General features: G+C 45.9%; 1 protein-coding gene across 1 annotated transcript in view; it reads right to left on the minus strand.

Annotated features, from left to right (window-relative positions):
• The window catches only part of LOC140425680 (sodium channel protein type 1 subunit alpha-like), a 580,672-nt gene that overhangs the window by 100,320 nt on the left and 462,548 nt on the right, over positions 1–17,804 (minus strand). Inside the window, exon 14 of the mRNA XM_072510176.1 lies at positions 9,671–9,806. Within this exon, the coding sequence (XP_072366277.1) occupies positions 9,671–9,806 (136 nt within the window). The remainder of the gene's footprint in view (positions 1–9,670; positions 9,807–17,804) is intronic.

Here is a 17,804-nt window from a genome sequence, read left to right on the forward strand (position 1 = left end):
AACTGCGTCAATCTGAACTGAGTCACTCTGAACTAAGTCAATCTGAACTGAGTCACTCTGAACTGAGTCAATCTGAACTGAGTCAATCTGAACTGAGTCAATCTGAACTGAGTCAATCTGAACTGAGTCAATCTGAAATGAGTCAATCTGACCAGATTCACTCTGAACTGACTCACTCTGAACTTAGTCAATCTGAACTGAGTCAATCTGAACTGAATCAATCTGAACTGAGTGAATCTGAATTGAGTCACTCTGAACTGAGTCACTCTGGACTGAATCACTTTGTACTGAGTCACTCTGATCTGAATCACTCTGAACTGAATCACTCTGAACTGAGTCAATCTGAACTGAGTCACTCTGAACTGAGTCAATCTGAACTGAGTCAATCTGAACTGAGTCAATTTGAACTGAGTCAATCTGAACTGAGTCAATCTGAAATGAGTCACTCTGACCTGATTCACTCTGAACTGAATCAATCTGAACTGAGTCAATCGGAACTGAATCACTCAGAACTGAGTCACTCTGAACTGAGTCAGTCTTAACTGAGTCAATCTGGCCTGAGTCACTCTGAACTGAATCACCCTGGACTGAGTCACTCTGAACTAAATCACTCTGAACTGAGTCAATCTGAACTGAGTCACTCTGAACTGAATCACTCTGAACTGAGTCAATCTGAACTGAGTCACTCTGAACTGAATCAATCTGAACTGCGTCAATCTGAACTGGCTCACTCTGAACTAAGTCAATCTGAACTGAGTCACTCTGAACTGAGTCAATCTGAACTGAGTCAATCTGAATTGAGTCAATCTGAACTGAGTCAATCTGAACTGAGTCAATCTGAAATGAGTCACTCTGACCTGATTCACTCTGAACTGAATCAATCTGAACTGAGTCAATCGGAACTGAATCACTCAGAACTGAGTCACTCTGAATTGAGTCAATCTGAAATGAGTCACTCTGACCTGATTCACTCTGAACTGAATCACTCAGAACTAAGTCAATCTGAATTGAGTCACTCTGAACTGAGTCAATCTGACCTGATTCACTCTGAACTGACTCACTCTGAACTGAGTCAATCTGAACTGAGTCAATCTGAACTGAGTCAATCTGAACTGAATCACTCTGAACTGAGTCAATCTGAACTGAATCAATCTGAATTGAGTCACTCTGAACCGAGTCACTCTGAACTGAGTCAATCTGAACTGAATCAATCTGAATTGAGTCACTCTGAACTGAGTCACTCTGAACTGAATCACTCTGAACTGAGCCAACCTGAACTGAGTCACTCTGAATTGAGTCACTCTGAATTGAGTCACTCTGAACTGAATCACTCTGAACCGAGTCACTCTGAACTGAGTCTATCTGAACTGAGTAAATCTGAACTGAATCAATCTGAACTGAGTCAATCTGAACTGAATCACTCTGAACTGAGTCAATCTGACCTGATTCACTCTGAACTGAATCACTCTGAACTAAGTCAATCTGAATTGAGTCACTCTGAACTGAGTCACTCTGGACTGAATCACTCTGAACTGAGTCACTCTGAGTTAATCACTCTGAACTGAGTCACTCTGATCTGAATCATTTTGAACTGAATCACTCTGAACTGAGTCAATTTGAACTGAGTCAATCTGAACTGAGTCACTCTGAACTGAATCACTCTGAACTGAATCACTCTGAACTGTGTCAATCTGAACTGAGTCACTCTGAACTGAGTCACTCTGAACTGAGTCACTCTGAACTGTGTCAATCTGAACTGAGTCACTCTGAGCTGAGTCACTCTGATCTGAATCACTCTGAACTGAATCACTCTGAACTGTGTCAATCTGAACTGAGTCACTCTGAACTGAGTCAATCTGAACTGAGTCACTCTGATCTGAATCACTCTGCACAGTGTCAATCTGAACTGTGTCACTCTGAACTGAGTCAATCTAAACTGAGTCAATCTGAACTGAGTCACTCTGAACTAAATCACTCTGAACTGAGTCAATCTGAACTGAGTCACCCTAAACTGAGTCAATCTGAACTGAATCACTCTTAACTGAGTCACTCTGAACTGAGTCACTCTGAACTGAATCACTCAGAACTGAGTCACTCTGAATTGAGTCACTCTGAACTGAGTCAATCTGTCCTGATTCACTCTGAACTGAATCACTCTGAACTAAGTCAATCTGAATTGAGTCACTCTGAACTGAGTCACTCTGGACTGAATCACTTTGAACTGAGTCACTCTGATCTGAATCACTCTGAACCGAGTCACTCTGGACCGAGTCAAACTGAACTGAGCCAATCTGACCTGATTCACTCTGGACTGAATCACTCAGAACTGAGTCACTCTGAATTGAGTCACTCTGAACTGAGTCAATCTGTCCTGATTCACTCTGAACTGAATCACTCTGAACTAAGTCAATCTGAATTGAGTCACTCTGAACTGAGTCACTCTGGACTGAATCACTTTGAACTGAGTCACTCTGATCTGAATCACACTGAACTGAATCACTCTGAACTGAGTCAATCTGAACTGATTCAATCTGACCAGATTCACTCTGAACTGACTCACTCTGAACTTAGTCAATCTGAACTGAGTCAATCTGAACTGAATCAATCTGAACTGAGTGAATCTGAATTGAGTCACTCTGAACTGAGTCACTCTGGACTGAATCACTTTGAACTGAGTCACTCTGATCTGAATCACTCTGAACTGAATCACTCTGAACTGAGTCAATCTGAACTGAGTCACTCTGAACTGAGTCAATCTGAACTGAGTCAATCTGAACTGAGTCAATTTGAACAGAGTCAATCTGAACTGAGTCAATCTGAAATGAGTCACTCTGACCTGATTCACTCTGAACTGAATCAATCTGAACTGAGTCAATCGGAACTGAATCACTCAGAACTGAGTCACTCTGAACTGAGTCAGTCTTAACTGAGTCAATCTGGCCTGAGTCACTCTGAACTGAATCACCCTGGACTGAGTCACTCTGAACTAAATCACTCTGAACTGAGTCAATCTGAACTGAGTCACTCTGAACTGAATCACTCTGAACTGAGTCAATCTGAACTGAGTCACTCTGAACTGAATCAATCTGAACTGCGTCAATCTGAACTGAGTCACTCTGAACTAAGTCAATCTGAACTGAGTCACTCTGAACTGAGTCAATCTGAACTGAGTCAATCTGAACTGAGTCAATCTGAACTGAGTCAATCTGAACTGAGTCAATCTGAAATGAGTCACTCTGACCTGATTCACTCTGAACTGAATCAATCTGAACTGAGTCAATCGGAACTGAATCACTCAGAACTGAGTCACTCTGAATTGAGTCAATCTGAAATGAGTCACTCTGACCTGATTCACTCTGAACTGAATCACTCAGAACTAAGTCAATCTGAATTGAGTCACTCTGAACTGAGTCAATCTGACCTGATTCACTCTGAACTGACTCACTCTGAACTGAGTCAATCTGAACTGAGTCAATCTGAACTGAGTCAATCTGAACTGAATCACTCTGAACTGAGTCAATCTGAACTGAATCAATCTGAATTGAGTCACTCTGAACCGAGTCACTCTGAACTGAGTCACTCTGAACTGAATCACTCTGAACTGAGCCAACCTGAACTGAGTCACTCTGAATTGAGTCACTCTGAATTGAGTCACTCTGAACTGAATCACTCTGAACTGAATCACTCTGAACCGAGTCACTCTGAACTGAGTCTATCTGAACTGAGTAAATCTGAACTGAATCAATCTGAACTGAGTCAATCTGAACTGAATCACTCTGAACTGAGTCAATCTGAACTGAATCTCTCTGAACTGAGTCAATCTGAACTGAGTCACTCTGAACTGAGTCACTCTGAACTGAGTCACTCTGAACTGAGTCACTCTGAACTGAGTCACTCTGAACTGAGTCACTCTGAACTGAATCAATCTTAATTGAGTCAATCTGAACTGAGTCACTCTGAACTGAATCACTCTGAACTGAGTCAATCTGAACCGAGTCACTCTGAACTGAGTGATTCTGAATTGAGTCACTCTGAACTGAGTCACTCTCAACTGAATCAATCTGAACTGAGTCAATCTGAACTGAATCACTCTGAACTGAGTCAATCTGAACTGAGTCACTCTGAACTGAGTCACTCTGAACTGAGTCACTCTGAACTGAATCAATCTTAATTGAGTCAATCTGAACTGAGTCAATCTGAACTGAATCTCTCTGAACTGAGTCAATCTGAACTGAGTCACTCTGAACTGAGTCACTCTGAACTGAGTCACTCTGAACTGAGTCACTCTGAACTGAATCAATCTTAATTGAGTCAATCTGAACTGAGTCACTCTGAACTGAATCACTCTGAATTGAGTCAATCTGAACTGTGTCAATCTGAACTGAGTCACTCTGAACCGAGTCACTCTGAACTGAGTCAATCTGAGCTGAATCACTCTGAACTGAGTCACTCTGAACTGAGTCAATCTGAACTGAGTCAATCTGAACTGAGTCAATCTGAACTGAGTCACTCTGAACTGAGTGAATCTGAATTGAGTCACTCTGAACTGAGTCACTCTGAACTGAGTCAATCTGAACTAAGTCAATCTGAACTGAGTCACTCTGAACCGAGTCACTCTGAACCGAGTCAATCTGAACTGAGTCAATCTGAACTGAGTCAATCTGAACTGAGTCACTCTGAACCGAGTCACTCTGAACCGAGTCAATCTGAACTGAGTCAATCTGAACTGAATCACTCTGAACTGAGTCAATCTGAACTGAGTCACTCTGAACTGAGTCACTCTGAACTGAGTCACTCTGAACTGAATCAATCTTAATTGAGTCAATCTGAACTGAGTCAATCTGAACTGAATCTCTCTGAACTGAGTCAATCTGAACTGAGTCACTCTGAACTGAGTCACTCTGAACTGAGTCACTCTGAACTGAGTCACTCTGAACTGAATCAATCTTAATTGAGTCAATCTGAACTGAGTCACTCTGAACTGAATCACTCTGAATTGAGTCAATCTGAACTGTGTCAATCTGAACTGAGTCACTCTGAACCGAGTCACTCTGAACTGAGTCAATCTGAGCTGAATCACTCTGAACTGAGTCACTCTGAACTGAGTCAATCTGAACTGAGTCAATCTGAACTGAGTCAATCTGAACTGAGTCACTCTGAACTGAGTGAATCTGAATTGAGTCACTCTGAACTGAGTCACTCTGAACTGAGTCAATCTGAACTAAGTCAATCTGAACTGAGTCACTCTGAACCGAGTCACTCTGAACCGAGTCAATCTGAACTGAGTCAATCTGAACTGAGTCAATCTGAACTGAGTCACTCTGAACCGAGTCACTCTGAACCGAGTCAATCTGAACTGAGTCAATCTGAACTGAGTCAATCTGAACTGAGTCAATCTGAATTGAGTGAATCTGAATTGAGTCACTCTGAACTGAGTCACTCTCAACTGAATCACTCTGAACTGAGTCAATCTGAACTGAGTCACTCTGAACTGAGTCACTCTGAACAGAGTCACTCTGAACCGAGTCACTCTGAACTGAGTCACTCTGAACTGAATCACTCTGAACTGAGTCAATCTGAACTGAATCAATCTGAATTGAGTCACTCTGAACCGAGTCACTCTGAACTGAGTCAATCTGAACTGAATCAATCTGAATTGAGTCACTCTGAACTGAGTCACTCTGAACTGAATCACTCTGAACTGAGTCAACCTGAACTGAGTCACTCTGAATTGAGTCACTCTGAACTGAATCACTCTGAACCGAGTCACTCTGAACTGAGTCAATCTGAACTGAGTCAATCTGAACTGAGTCAATCTGAACTGAGTCAATCTGAACTGAATCACTCTGAACTGAGTCAATCTGAACTGAATCTCTCTGAACTGAGTCACTCTGAACTGAGTCACTCTGAACTGAGTCACTCTGAACTGAGTCACTCTGAACTGAGTCACTCTGAACTGAGTCACTCTGAACTGAATCAATCTTAATTGAGTCAATCTGAACTGAGTCACTCTGAACTGAATCACTCTGAATTGAGTCAATCTGAACTGTGTCAATCTGAACTGAGTCACTCTGAACCGAGTCACTCTGAACTGAGTCACTCTGAGCTGAATCACTCTGAACTGAGTCACTCTGAACTGAGTCACTCTGAACTGAGTCACTCTGAACTGAGTCACTCTGAACTGAGTCACTCTGAGCTGAATCACTCTGAACTGATTCACTCTGAACTTAATCACTCAGAACTGAGTCACTCTGAGCTGAATCACTCTGAACTGTGTCAATCTGAATTGAGTCAATCTGAATTGAGTCAATCTGAACTGTATCAATCTGAACTGAATCACTCTGAACCGAGTCACTCTGAACTGAGTCAATCTGAAATGAGTCACTCTGACCTGATTCACTCTAAACTGAATCACTCAGAACTAAGTCAATCTGAATTGAGTCACTCTGAACTGAGTCAATCTGACCTGATTCACTCTGAACTGACTCACTCTGAACTGAGTCAATCTGAACTGAGTCAATCTGAACTGAGTCAATCTGAACTGAATCAAATTGAACTGAGTCAATCTGAACTGAATCACTCTGAGCTGAGTCAATCTGAACTGAATCAATCTGAATTGAGTCACTCTGAACCGAGTCACTCTGAACTGAGTCAATCTGAACTGAATCAATCTGAATTGCGACACTCTGAACTGAGTCACTCTGAACTGAATCACTCTGAACTGAGCCAACCTGAACTGAGTCACTCTGAATTGAGTCACTCTGAATTGAGTCACTCTGAACTGAATCACTCTGAACCGAGTCACTCTGAACTGAGTCAATCTGAACTGAGTAAATCTGAACTGAATCAATCTGAACTGAGTCAATCTGAACTGAATCACTCTGAACTGAGTCAATCTGAACTGAATCTCTCTGAACTGAGTCAATCTGAACTGAGTCAATCTGAACTGAGTCACTCTGAACTGAGTCACTCTGAACTGAGTCACTCTGAACTGAGTCACTCTGAACTGAATCAATCTTAATTGAGTCAATCTGAACTGAGTCACTCTGAACTGAATCACTCTGAACTGAGTCAATCTGAACTGTGTCAATCTGAACTGAGTCACTCTGAACCGAGTCACTCTGAACTGAGTGATTCTGAATTGAGTCACTCTGAACTGAGTCACTCTCAACTGAATCAATCTGAACTGAGTCAATCTGAACTGAATCACTTTGAACTGAGTCAATCTGAACTGAGTCACTCTGAACTGAGTCACTCTGAACTGAGTCACTCTGAACTGAGTCACTCTGAACTGAATCAATCTTAATTGAGTCAATCTGAACTGAGTCACTCAGAACTGAATCACTCTGAACTGAGTCAATCTGAACTGTGTCAATCTGAACTGAGTCACTCTGAACCGAGTCACTCTGAACCGAGTCAATCTGAACTGAGTCACTCTGAACCGAGTCACTCTGAACTGAGTCAATCTGAACTGAGTCAATCTGAACTGAGTCAATCTGAACTGAGTCACTCTGAACTGAGTGAATCTGAATTGAGTCACTCTGAACTGAGTCACTCTGAACTGAGTCAATCTGAACTGAGTCAATCTGAACTGAGTCACTCTGAACCGAGTCAATCTGAACTGAGTCAATCTGAACTGAGTCAATCTGAACTGAGTCAATCTGAACTGAGTGAATCTGAATTGAGTCACTCTGAACTGAGTCACTCTCAACTGAATCACTCTGAACTGAGTCAATCTGAACTGAGTCACTCTGAACTGAGTCACTGTGAACAGAGTCACTCTGAACCGAGTCACTCTGAACTGAGTCACTCTGAACTGAATCACTCTGAACTGAGTCAATCTGAACTGAATCAATCTGAATTGAGTCACTCTGAACCGAGTCACTCTGAACTGAGTCAATCTGAACTGAGTCAATCTGAACTGAGTCAATCTGAACTGAGTGAATCTGAACTGAGTCACTCTCAACTGAATCACTCTGAACTGAGTCAATCTGAACTGAGTCACTCTGAACTGAGTCACTGTGAACAGAGTCACTCTGAACCGAGTCACTCTGAACTGAGTCACTCTGAACTGAATCACTCTGAACTGAGTCAATCTGAACTGAATCAATCTGAATTGAGTCACTCTGAACCGAGTCACTCTGAACTGAGTCAATCTGAACTGAATCAATCTGAATTGAGTCACTCTGAACTGAGTCACTCTGAACTGAATCACTCTGAACTGAGTCAACCTGAACTGAGTCACTCTGAATTGCGTCACTCTGAACTGAATCACTGTGAACCGAGTCACTCTGAACTGAGTCAATCTGAACTGAGTCAATCTGAACTGAATCAATCTGATCTGAGTCAATCTGAACTGAATCACTCTGAACTGAGTCAATCTGAACTGAATCTCTCTGAACTGAGTCAATCTGAACTGAGTCACTCTGAACTGAGTCACTCTGAACTGAATCAATCTTAATTGAGTCAATCTGAACTGAGTCACTCTGAACTGAATCACTCTGAACTGAGTCAATCTGAACTGTGTCAATCTGAACTGAGTCACTCTGAACCGAGTCACTCTGAACTGAGTCACTCTGAGCTGAATCACTCTGAACTGAGTCACTCTGAACTGAGTCACTCTGAACTGAGTCACTCTGAGCTGAATCACTCTGAACTGATTCACTCTGAACTTAATCACTCAGAACTGAGTCACTCTGAGCTGAATCACTCTGAACTGTGTCAATCTGAATTGAGTCAATCTGAATTGAGTCAATCTGAACTGTATCAATCTGAACTGAATCAATCTGAATTGAGTCACTCTGAACTGAGTCACTCTGAACTGAGTCACTCTGAACTGAATCAATCTTAATTGAGTCAATCTGAACTGAGTCACTCTGAACTGAATCACTCTGAACTGAGTCAATCTGAACTGTGTCAATCTGAACTGAGTCACTCTGAACCGAGTCACTCTGAACTGAGTCACTCTGAACTGAATCACTCTGAACTGAGTCACTCTGAACTGAGTCACTCTGAACTGAGTCACTCTGAACTGAGTCACTCTGAGCTGAATCACTCTGAACTGATTCACTCTGAACTTAATCACTCAGAACTGAGTCACTCTGAGCTGAATCACTCTGAACTGTGTCAATCTGAATTGAGTCAATCTGAATTGAGTCAATCTGAACTGTATCAATCTGAACTGAATCAATCTGAATTGAGTCACTCTGAACTGAGTCACTCTGAACTGAGTCAATCTGAACACACAGTTCTGAAGCAGGACAATGTTTGAGTTTAGTGGATGTAATGTTAGCAACTGTCCGAGCCTTCCTTTCATCCCTTCCTGCCAGTCTGAATTCTGTACCTGGCCGTTAGAACCTTTTTTTGTAATGGCACATTTTATAATTACCAGAAAAAAAGAAATAGATCAAGTCCTTCCCCAGTAACGGCACAGACCAGTAGAGGGACACAGGGGAAGGCACAGATTGGGAAGCAGCCTGGCCATGTTGTACACAGTGCAGTGTAGAACCAATGTTATTACTTCAACTTGGGAGGGAATATCTTCCCCATTGTGAAATTGAGAATAAACGAAGAGGACTTAGATTGAATGTCCTTTGCAAACTTTCCTCTATCCCACCGCCATCTCAAGGAATGTTTTTTGGTTCTGTCTCCGAACACCTCTTAATCTTACCTTCCATGGTATTGGTAAGGACACTGGCTGCACTGACAGCCCGCTCTCTTTGATGTATCTCTTCCAGGTAACCCATAGAGGCACGGTGATCTGTCAGCAAATGTTTCTTACTCAAATCGTTCTCCGACGGGGAAGACTGCTCAGGAGGAAGAAAAGAACAATGTTAAGCTTGGAGTATAATACCACACAGTAACCTCCCTGCTTAAGCCGTCAGGAACAGGATACCGCGCATCTGACTTGATGGAATAACTTCTCCCTCATTGATGCCATTAACCTTTCAGCCAATGATCAACTGGGGAGAATGTTCACCTTCTTCTATCACTCATTCAACATCTTCAAACATGGTGCGTTTCATTATGTTTGAGTAGTTTGAAAATGTGCAACTTCAGCAATCTGATGGCAATGTTCCCTTCATGACAGTCTGGGCCACGCCTCAATTGTCCCCAACACCCCTTCCCCTCTCGATGGCAACTTTCCATGCAAGCGCAGAAAATGCAATGCCTGCCCTTTTACTTCCTCTCTCACCACAGTTTGAAGACCCCAGACGTTCCTTCCAGGTGGAGCAGTGATTTACATGGACTCCTTTCAATTTAATCTGCTGCATTTGCTGCTCCTGATGTGGCCGCCTCTGCATTAGAGAAAGTAATCTTGAGGTGATTACTTTACCAAACACCTCAATTCAGTCCCGGGGCTTCCAATCGCCTGACAATTTAATTCTCTGTCATGCACTCACGCTAATCCCTCTGTCCTTGACCTGCTCCAGTGAGACAGTGAAGCACAATACAACTCCATCTTGAGCTGGGCACTTTGCAACCTTCTGGACTCAACATTCAGTTCAAAACTGTTGGATTATAACCTCTGCCTCCATTTTGTTCCGTGTTTCTCTGCTGCTTTGGTTTCTCTCTCGTTTCTCTCGATTCCTTAATTTTGTGTTTAAACGGGTTCTGTCCAATGATTTACACCTCCTCTCGGCATATCTTTCATTTCTTTACTTGTCCCCTTATTACCTTTGACCGCGCACCACCAATTCTTTCATCATTTCACCTCTCCTGCCCTCTGCCCGATCACCGACCTTCCCTTTTGTCTGCCACCCACCTCTGGCCTTTCGCTTGCTCAAAACCTCTTCCATTTCTAACTGTTCCCTGTTCTTAGAAAAGCTCACAGACCTGAAACATTATCCCAGTTTCTCATTCCACAGCGGCTGCCTGGCCAGCTGAAAATCTTCTGATTTTATTTCAGATCCACAGCATCCGCAGTATTTTGCTTTTATACTTCTGGCTGGATTTTCCATTTGGGAGACTGTTCTCCCGCCGGAGCTGAATTGCACCAGTTTTATGATCCCCTTGCGGTCAGAAACTAGGGTGCAATTCAGTGGTCCACATCATGCAAATCGATGCATGGCATTGAATATGAGGGATTCCCAGAGAATCTGGCTATTGGGCTGCCATCTTGAGCGGGAGGCTGATGGCGGAGTCCCGTGGTTGGCCACCTTCCGCACACCATGCATCGGCCTGGCTCTCCCCTCCACCCTACATACTTCAAATTGGCCCAGCCCCCCCCCCCCCCCCAACCATACAGCAACCTCACCCCCCCCCGATTGCCTGGGTGACCCCCACACCTTCAAGTACAGGGTGCCCCCCCACCCCCAAGTATGGGGTGACCCCACCACCCCAGGGACCCCTGTAGTACAGGGATGCTCACGGTGAGGTAAGTGCAGTGAAATCACACACTTGAGTGATTGGAATGCACTTAGTGCACTTTCATCTCTTTGATGTGGTCAATGTTTACAAACATTAGGGTTTCAGCACTTAGGTCACTGAAGCCTAAAGGGATATGAATGGATCAAAGCTGCGGGTAGTTCTTACAAGCTGTCAGTCACAAACATGGGCAGCACGGTAGCACAATGGGCAGCACGGTAGCATAGTGGTTAGCACTGTGGATTGACAGCACCAGGGTCCCAGGTTTGATTCCCCGCTGGGTCATTGTCTGTGCGGAGTCTGTACGTTCTCCCAGTGTCTGCGTGGGTTTCCTCCGGGTGCTCCGGTTTCCTCCCACAGTCCAAAGATGGGCCGGTTAGGTGGATTGGCCATGATAAATTGCCCTTAGTGACCAAAAAGGTTAGGAGGGGTTATTGGGTTACGGGGATAGGGTGGAAGTGAGGGCTTAAGTGGTTCGGTGCAGACTCGATGGGCTGAATGGCCTCCTTCTCCACTGTATGTTCTATGTTCTATGAAAGCCATGAATGGACAGCTGATAGTGGGTCTGTGGGAACCAGACAGACGCACATCAGCTCTGCTTTGAGGAATGGACATGTGGAGCTGCAAGGTAAGTATTAAAGCTATAATGATTCCCACAGCCCTTCTCTGGACTGCTCTCCAGCTTCCAGACAGGGGCCTCTTTTCTTGGGGGGTGTATCAGGGGGGCCCTTTGGTGGGTCTCCCTGTCACAGGACTCTCTCTGCGTGTTCTCCCTATCAGAGGAGTCCCTGTGAAGGGTCTTTCAATCACAGGGGTCCCTGTGGGGGGACCCCACAGGGGGCCATCCAGTCCCCCTATCACAGTGATCTCTGCGGGGAGGTCCCTCTATCACAGGGGTGCCCGTGACTGGTCCTCCTATCACAGGGATCCCTATAGGATGTCCTCCTATCACAGGGGCCTCTATGGGGGGATCTTCCTATCACTGGGGTGCCAATAGGGGGGGGTCTCCCCATTACAAGGTACCCTGTGGGGGGGGGGGGGAGGTCCCCCCATTACTGGGTTCCCTGTGGGAGCCCATATTACAGGGGTCCCTGGGAGGGGGGGCGGGGTGGATCACCCCCATACTTGGGAGTTAGGGGCAGCTGTGCAATGTGTGGGGTGCAGAGGGTTTAGGGTTGATTTATATTGCGGGTGGGCGGGTGTTGGGCTGGGATGGTCTCTACCATCATTGCCCTTGCGTGCTGATCTTTGCAGTGGGGCAGCCCCTTGGCCCACCAGGAGGTCATCACCTCAGGTTCATGATTGCTGAGACCACAAGTGAACCTCGCCCACGTAACTCCCGGCCACGGGGACTGGAGAATCATGGCAGGGCAGAGCATAATGAACCTGGCTCAATAAATAGATGTAAATGGGCCATTACGACCAATATGCATTAATTCTATGCTCCCACAGGCGTGCGACCTGGTATTTGTTCACACCGTCAATGGGGGTCGGAGCATGGCGCTCAGGTCAGAGCCTGGCGCCCATCCCAATTTTGCCCCGATGACGATTCTCCGTCCCATCGGGTAAGACATTCTGGGCGTCCTGGGGACAGACGCCCTCTATGTTTAGATTTGCACACAGGGTCAGAGATTGTGATTTTCCGGCCTTTCCCGCTGCCAGGATCGTCCGGTCTCACCGAAGTCGACCCCCTGCTGCGGGTCAGGCGAGCCGTGCAATCTGCCGCAGACCTCGGCGGGACCGGAAGTTCCCACCAGCAGCCAATGGCGAAGCATCTCCACCTTGGGACAACCTGCTGCGGGGGTGGGGGGAGGGGGAAATTCCGTACACATGGTGGACAAACAGCAATGTTGTGTTAAATTGTTATAAAATGTTGGTTAGGCCCAGGATGGAGTATTGTGTACAATCCTGGGCACCACTGTTAAGGCATCAGGGAGGGTAGAGGGGAAATTCATTGGAATGGTACCGGGGACTAAATGATTCAGCTATGTGGAAGCTGCTGCCATTCTCCTGAGAGCCAGAGATTTAATACAAGCGTTCAAGATCTTTGACGAGCTTTGATAAAGTAACTAAGAAGAAACTGTTTCCACTGACAGAGGGAAACCTCAATCTGGGGTAACCAGACGGCAGAGCTTTAAGACAATTGTAAAATCACCAGAGGTGGTGTGAGGAGAGCTCCTTCTTGTGCAGCAAGTTGTTTGAATTTAGAATGCGCTGCCTGTGCCGTAGTGCAGGGAACTGATACAATTCTAGGTTTCAGGCGGGATTAGATAAATACTTGAAAGAAAAACATTTGGAAGGATATTGAGAAAGATCAGTTGACAGGGACGAAGGGCCTGGGTTTCAGCATGGGGAGGTGGTGACGTAGTGGTATTGTCACTGGACTAGTAACCCAGACACCCAGGGCAATGGTCTGGGAACGCTGCAATGGCAGATGAAGGCTGTAGCAGTAGGGAGACATCCAGTCATCGAGGCTCCCTCGTCACTGGAACAGGACCGTGTCTGTCAAGGACTGTGTGTCTGCTGATGTGCAATGGAATACCCACATTAAGAGATGTCCCACACCACGCGTCTAACCCCCCCCCCCCCCCCCCACATAGACGTGCCCTGCGGCGATTGGCAAAGTGGACTGGTCAGTGAGATCTGGAAGTCATAGAATCCCTACAGTGCAGAAAGAGGCCACTCGGCCCATCGAGTCTGCACTGGCCCCCCTTGTTCTGATCGAGCACCCTACCCAGGCCCGATCCCCCACTCCTAGCCCCGAAACCCCACCTAATCGTTTGGGCAATTTAGCGTGGCCAATTCACCTAACCTGGATATCTTTGGACTATGGGACAAAACTGGAGCGCCCGGAGGAAACCCACGCAGACATGGGGAGAAAGTGCAACTCCCACACAGACAGTCCCCCGAGGTCAGAATCAAGCCCGGGAACCCAGGTGCTGTGCCACCCTGACGCCCAGAGGTGTCAACGACAGACCTCACCCGGTGGAAACAAGACAGACACCTTTGAGGTCAAGACTGGAGTCAAACAGGGATGGGTATCACCCCCCACTCTTTTCTCCATCTCCATTGCCACCATCCTTCCCCTTGTCAAGAACAAGCTTCCCAGTGCTGTCAATTTCATCTACAAGGTGGATGGAAAACTTTTCAACCTTAACCGGATGAAATCCAAGAAGAGAGCGACACTGACATTGTTCGAGGAGCTTGAGTATGAGGATGACATCACCATCTCCGCTCTCTCAGAAGAGAATCTCCAAGCTGTGCTTAACACCTTCCTGGAGGCACACCAAAAAACTCAGTCTCAGCATCAACTCAAGCAACTCAAGTCCTTTACCACCCCGCCCAGGGCAAGATCCGGTCTCTCCCTCTTTCAAGATCAACAGAGAAATCCTACCAAACGTCGAACATTTCCCATACCTGGGGGCTCCTCTCATCTAAGACTGGTATCGATGTGGAGATCCAACGTCATGTCCAATCCACGAGTGCTTCCTTCGGGAGTCTAAGGACGTGAATCTTTGACATCAGCAACATTCGTGCTGATATCAAGATCCTCGTGTCCAAGGCAGTCGTCTTCCCAACTCTTCTGTATAGCTCAGAAACTTTGACTATGTACAGACATCACCCCAAGGCCCTAGAGAGCTACCAGCAATGCAGTCTAAGATGTATTCTCCACACCAGGTGTGAGGACCGGCCTACTAACATCAGTGTTCTTGAAGGAGCCAACAGCACAAGCATCGAGGCCATGGTCATCCGAAACCAACTCCACATGTGCTTAGGATGTCAGAGACCCAACTGCCAAAGCAAATCTTTGTTCAGCTCAAGGAAGGCTGACGAACAGGAGGAGGACAAAGGAAGTGCTTCAAAAATACCCTGAAGGCTTACCTCAAGAAATACAATGTCAACGTCAATGCCTGGGAGACCCTTGCTCAGAAGAGTCCCATTTGGAAGAACCTCCTGATTGTAGGACCACAATTCTTCCTGACACCTGACAGCAAGGGACACTGACACTGACACAATACCATGGGCAGCACGGTAGCATAGTGGTTAGCACAGTTGCTTCACAACTCCAGGTCCCAGGTTCGATTCCCGGCTTGGTCACCGGCTGTGTGGGGCAGCACGGTAGCACAGTGGATAGCACAATTGCTTCACAGCTCCAGGGTCCCAGGTTCGATTCTGGCTTGGGTCACTGTCTGTGCGGAGTCTGCACGCCCTCCCCGTGTGTGCGTGGGTTTCCTCCGGGTGCTACGGTTTCCTCCCACAGTCCAAAGATGTGCAGGTTAGGTGGATTGGCCATGCTAAATTGCCCTTAGTGTCCAAAATTGCCCTTAGTGTTGGGTGGGGTTGCTGGGTTACGGGGATAGGGTGGAGGTGTGCGGTTGGGTAGGGTGCTCTTTCCAAGAGCCGGTGCAGACTCGATGGGCCGAATGGCCTCCTTCTGCACTGTAAATTCTACGAATGTAAATTCTATGAAGAGGAGGCCCAGAAAAGGAGCCTGAGAAAGGAATACCAACGATGTTGAATCGAAGCAACAATCGCACCTTTGGAAACACCTGCCAAGTGTGTAGTTGAAGATGCGGTTCTCGGATTGGGCTCATCAGCCACGCAAGGACCCACAGAACCCATGACCAGTAACACGGAGTTTCTTAGGTGGACAACCATACTCGCTAGTGAGTGATCGCTGAAGAAGGAATCATTGAGTTGTCCGTTTGTTTCAGTTGTAGGCTCAAGCCCGCCTTCACAATATACACACACAATGTAGCTTGTCACTTCAATACAGTACTGAGGGAGCGCCCACCAACAGAGATGCTATCCCATGGATGGAGCATTAAACCAAAACAATATCTGATAGTTTCAGTAGGTATGCTTTGAAAATTCATCCCGACCCTGCCAATAGCACAATAATAGATTCATCTGCTACTTGTGTGAGATTACTGTGCACAAGTTGATTGTTCCAACAACTTAACGATAAATCTACTCGTGAATAATTCACTCTATGTGAAGCACCACTCGATATATTGAAGATGCTAATCTATGCTGGGCTACAATTCTATTCTTCCCGTGTGAGCCGAAGCAGGGATGGGCAGCACAATGGCATAGTGGTTAGCACTGCTGCCTCACAGCTCCAGGGTCCCAGGTTCAATTCCGGCCTCGGGTGACTGTCTGTGTGGAGTTTGCACTTTCTCCCCGTGTCGACATGGGTTTCCTCCCGGCACTCCTGTTTCCTCCCACAGTCCAAAAATGTGCAGGTTAGGTGGATTGGCTGTGATAAATTGCCCCTTAGTGTCCAAAAGGTTAGATTGTGTCAGTGGGCGGAGGCGTGGGCTTAAGCAGGATGCTCTTTCCAAGGGCCACTGCAGACTCAATGGGGTGAATGGCCTCCTTCTGCACTGTAAATTTTATGATGCCAGAAGGACTATTCGACCCCACGGGGCATCACAGATCAGCTCAACCCTGCCTCCTGGTGGCACAATTGTCGCAAATCCTCGGCAGCACGCCAACTACCATTGGGTTAGCTGATTCAGTAGGGACTGAAGCTCAGGAATTCTGCTGGTTACTGCACTGCCCAGCTCCCCTCCAGGAAGTGCACTTATCCATTAAGCCCCAGAGAACCCCAACAGCATTTCTCCTGATGAAATACATCACTGGACAGTTCTGCAACTTCCTCCCCCCCGAAGCAGCAAACCAAGTGGAGCTCAGCGAACTGCTGCCCAAATCCATCGGGCAGGACACCAGATCAGAAGCACGTCCATATCTCCTCTTACTCCATTAAGCGCGTCAGGCCGGGAAGAAATCATGTACGTGCAGTCTAACTGGTCAGTCCCACGAGGATGAAATGCTATTTGTATCTGGTATCACAGACATTCTTAATGAGCTATTTAAGCAATGAATCGATATCTCTTTTCTCAGTCTGGAGCCAGAGAGCAAGTAATCCCACATGTGTCTGAGCTTGTTTTTATGCGTGCAACTAAATCATGGCATTTTGAAGCACTGGAAGGATAGTTCCAGGAAAAAACAGGCTGCTGCTTGGTAGCATCTACTGTATAAAACTGAATCAGTCAGAGCCAAAGGGACGGCCTTGGTAACAATGGGTACAGCACAGTACACAGTCGGCTAAATGGTCTCCTCTGTGCTATTTCATTTCATCACCGCCTGAGCGGTAATCTGCAACGCTAGATGGGTTCCATTTTAGCTCAAGCTATTTCTTAACTCAGAAAGAAAACTTTCCTTTCAAATATTATTTCCCCCAAGGATTCCTCGAAAGTCAACAGGAGGTATTTTTGAATTAAGAATATGTTTTTAAACAATCACATATTACTGTGTGTTTTGTTCGCTACCTTCAACTCGCCCTTCAAAAATCTGACATGTGCTACCTGACTGGCAAGAAATGAATGATCCCTCGAAATGGAGTTGAATTATTTTTGATTCTGACCAAAGAG

The sequence above is a fragment of the Scyliorhinus torazame genome, chromosome 6, assembly GCF_047496885.1.
Source record: "Scyliorhinus torazame isolate Kashiwa2021f chromosome 6, sScyTor2.1, whole genome shotgun sequence".
Classification (NCBI taxonomy): domain Eukaryota; kingdom Metazoa; phylum Chordata; class Chondrichthyes; order Carcharhiniformes; family Scyliorhinidae; genus Scyliorhinus; species Scyliorhinus torazame.